We start from the raw sequence: 3612 nt of genomic DNA, 5'->3' as shown, positions 1-3612 counted from the left end.
TATATATATATATATATATATATATATATATATATTTGTTTTATTTTGTTTTTGAAAAAATATTACATTTTTTCTATATTAAGCTAGTTTCCTTATGTAAATTTTTAATATCAAACTGGTTTCCATGTATATATGTATATATTCATTTTTTTCTACAATAAGCTGCTTTTTATATCTACATTATTGATAAACTAGTGTCATACAAATTATCTTTATTATTACACTTGTGTCCCATGCTTGTATGTTTAATGATAAAGGGGTTTTCCATATCTGCATCACAGTTGTAGGCTGTCTGAGAGGACGTGCTGTAATACTCGCCGCAGGATTATAGAAATCCAGTGAATAGTCCTCAGAGAGACTTGCATAATCTCATGTTCAGGCTGAATCCTGGAGCCCATCGGTCTACTGCAGCAAATCCAGGCCACTCCACGCATCACCCACCACGCCGGCTCATAAAGTGTATTTTTAGAGTTGTGGTCGTCATGGCGATGTAGGGATGTGTCGGGCTCAAGCTGTTATTGGATCAATAAATGGGGTTGAACATGGTCTCTGAGGTTGATTCCGAAGTGAAAAAGTCTAAGTAAACCTCGGATGAGAATATATGCAATAAAAAGGAGTTTTAAGAGTTCAGACATTAAGTAGAAAATATCTAAAGTTTAGAGCAAAAACAAAATAAGAGACAGAACCTGTACTTGTGTGTATACCTATAACCATTTGTTTTAAATAAAGAAAAAAAGGCAGACTACTACTTTGAAAACACTGTAATCCTACATTATTACAAACTCCTAAGTATCACTCCTTGTTTTCATTTTCATTTTTTTGTTTTTATGATCTTCAAAGAGTCTCTATGGAACCAAGAACCTAATTTTGAAAAGTAGCTTTGTGTTTTTTTTTTTGAGAAATATTTCTGTTTTAAAAATATGAGCTCCAGTTTCACTGCAGCATTAAGACTTATCATCCTCGTCTCTTATTTTCTGACCTGAGGTCTACCGGTGGTTCGACCCGAGTCGCAAACTGTGTCAAACAAAACTGGGTGTTTGCTATTGCACTTCAAAGTCAAACAGGAGCTGGTGGTATGACAGCTTCTATATTGTGCATAGCTGTGAAACTAGCAAGTTTGTTTGCAAACTGATCTGTGGCTAAGATCTAAATGACAGGAAATAGGAGCTTGCGTTTTGTCTTGGGAGGGTCATATCTATGCTAGAGCTCTGTTTTAGTTTTTATCTGGTGAATTGGGCAGATTATAATCCCAGCTTGGTGATTTGGATCGTTTTTTTATTCTGGTTTTACAGCAGATCATCTGACTTGAAGCTCAGGGTTTCAGAAAGTCAAACTGTCTTCTTCTTTAGAATCAGGTGTTTATGCTACAGGAAACCTTTTTACAGTTGATATGATCGCTTTATCGCTGATCTTGAATGCTCTGAAAACAGCCCAGCATGGAGGAGCCTTAAGATGTGTTGCAAAAAAAAATAAAAATGATTGTTGTTTTTATTTTAGATCCTCATCCTAGCTGGTTGGAAGATTAAATTATTTCCAAATCGTCATTCATGAACGCATCCTTTGTGTCCTGTCTTCATGCTTTCTATTTCTCAGTGAAGTTCAGGAAGTTGTTTCCCAGAACCAGTTATTGACTCTCCATTAGAATAATAGTGTCTAAAGGAGCTCTTTTTACTTTGGGTTTACGTTCATTGGATACACTTTTCATGCTTCACTGCCTAAAAATATCAGTTTTATAAATGATTTTGCTTTGATTGGATTAGAGGACTAAGTTTTATTTCTCTGAAATACCACTTGGTCATTAGTATTCAGGCCCTTCCCTCAGTATAGAGTAGATCCTCCCCTTTGTGTTCGTACACCCAAAAGTCTTCGTAGGAATGATGCAGCAAGATTTCCAACTCTGGATTTAGGGATCCTCCCCAGATCGTCTCCAGTTCTGTCAGGTTGGATGGTGAACGTTGCTTAGCAGCCTTTTTCAGGTCTTCCAGAGATGCTCAGCTGGATTTAGGTCAGCGTTCATTAAAGAAAACAGCTATTTGTAGGCTGTAAAGCATGAATAAAGGCTGGTTTATACTGAGAAACCAGGTTGTCTATCAGTTAACGCAGTTATGACCCCATCCCCTCCGCAGATACTCTGATGCACCTCTCCAAAATTGTAGGTAACCGCAGACAGGAGGCCTCTGATTGGTCAAATCTACATCCACTCTACACTATGCGTATTTGTTTAGTACCTTGTTTGGAGGCTTGTTTTGTTTGTATGACCGTCATTGTGGAAAATGACTCTTGAAGATGGACCAGCTGGAAGAGCAAGGTGCGCGAGAACGATTGGACACTTTTTCCACCTGGATCCCCAACCTTTTTCGCCCTCATGTCCCTCCGGTGGCGCACAAACTGTCCCCCACTTCCTCACAACCTCAGCCGTATCTAGACCCACAGCTAGTTCGTTAATATCTATATCTGCCACGAGCTCACTACAACACACTGCTGCGGGAGGATAACCAGCCCTTAATGCATGTAATAAACCTGGGGTTTTATTTGTTGGAGCTGCTTGGTTCCTGGTTAGGTGTATTAAATGATTTTTGTCATTATTTATTTCTTTACGACTAGAGTTTGGATTTGGTGCATCATTTCTTTTGCATTGTTTGTTGCTGAGTGACCCCTGACCTCAGGGTACGAGTTAGTAAAGATTAAACTTCTTTAGGTGTTTTAAAATTGGTGAAAGGCCTTTTTCCTGCAGGTTTAGGATCTTTCTGAATAAAGTCACTAAGAAGTCACGGATCATTTCTTTCATCCCAGGTATAGGTGAGGTGGTCGCCATCATGATCCCGGAGCCAAAAGGCCGTGAGGTGGTCTCCCTGCTGGAGCGCAACATCACGGTCACCATGACGATCACCATCGGGACCAGGAACCTGCAGAAGTATGTGAGCAGGACGTCGGTGGTGTTCGTATCCATCTCCTTCATCGTGCTGATGATCATCTCCCTGGCCTGGCTCGTCTTCTACTACATCCAGAGGTTCAGATACGCCAACGCACGGGACAGGAACCAGGTACAGACATCAGAGGCGCAGCTGTGGCCTTCAGATTCTGACTCTTCCAGGAGAGGAAGCAGATGTTTATTTATTTTATTTAAACATAATAATGAAGCTTAATTGTTGCTTTGATTTTTCATAGTTTTACCTTTTGTTTAATCCTGCACCTGGTTCTCATTCTGGTTTATTTTTTGGGTCTACAGCGTCGCCTTGGCGACGCAGCTAAGAAGGCCATCAGTAAACTCCAGGTCCGCACCATCAGGAAGGGCGACCAGGAAACGGAACCAGACTTTGACAACTGCGCCGTCTGCATAGAAGGCTACAAAATCAACGACGTGGTCCGCATCCTGCCCTGCAGGTGAGTATACCAACATTTTTCACTTCCAAAGAATGAAGCTTCTGCTGTGGGTTCTGCTGTGGGTGTCATATGACTGTGAGGAAATATGTCCTCTGTGTTTAGCTCATCGTTCAGAGCGCAGTGAGTTCTGGGGTTAAAGTCGTAGGGAAATCGTATTTAAATGTCAAATCATTCTGGCTTAAACATGTATATAAATATTCTCTTTATCTGACCATATAGACCCAAAAG

The 3612-nt window shown here is 40.4% G+C and overlaps 1 protein-coding gene across 1 annotated transcript in view; it reads left to right on the top strand.

Moving 5' to 3' along the window:
- Window positions 1-3612, top strand: part of LOC107100121 (RING finger protein 150-like) — a 35621-nt gene that overhangs the window by 24690 nt on the left and 7319 nt on the right. Inside the window, exons 2-3 of the mRNA XM_015398490.1 lie at window positions 2794-3044; window positions 3230-3384. Coding sequence (XP_015253976.1) covers window positions 2794-3044; window positions 3230-3384 — 406 coding nt within the window. The remainder of the gene's footprint in view (window positions 1-2793; window positions 3045-3229; window positions 3385-3612) is intronic.

Source organism: Cyprinodon variegatus, unplaced genomic scaffold (assembly GCF_000732505.1).
Source record: "Cyprinodon variegatus isolate N-32 unplaced genomic scaffold, C_variegatus-1.0 Scaffold937, whole genome shotgun sequence".
Lineage (NCBI taxonomy): Eukaryota > Metazoa > Chordata > Actinopteri > Cyprinodontiformes > Cyprinodontidae > Cyprinodon > Cyprinodon variegatus.
Note: the sequence above shows the minus strand (reverse complement) of the source record. Positions and strands in the feature narration are given on the sequence as shown.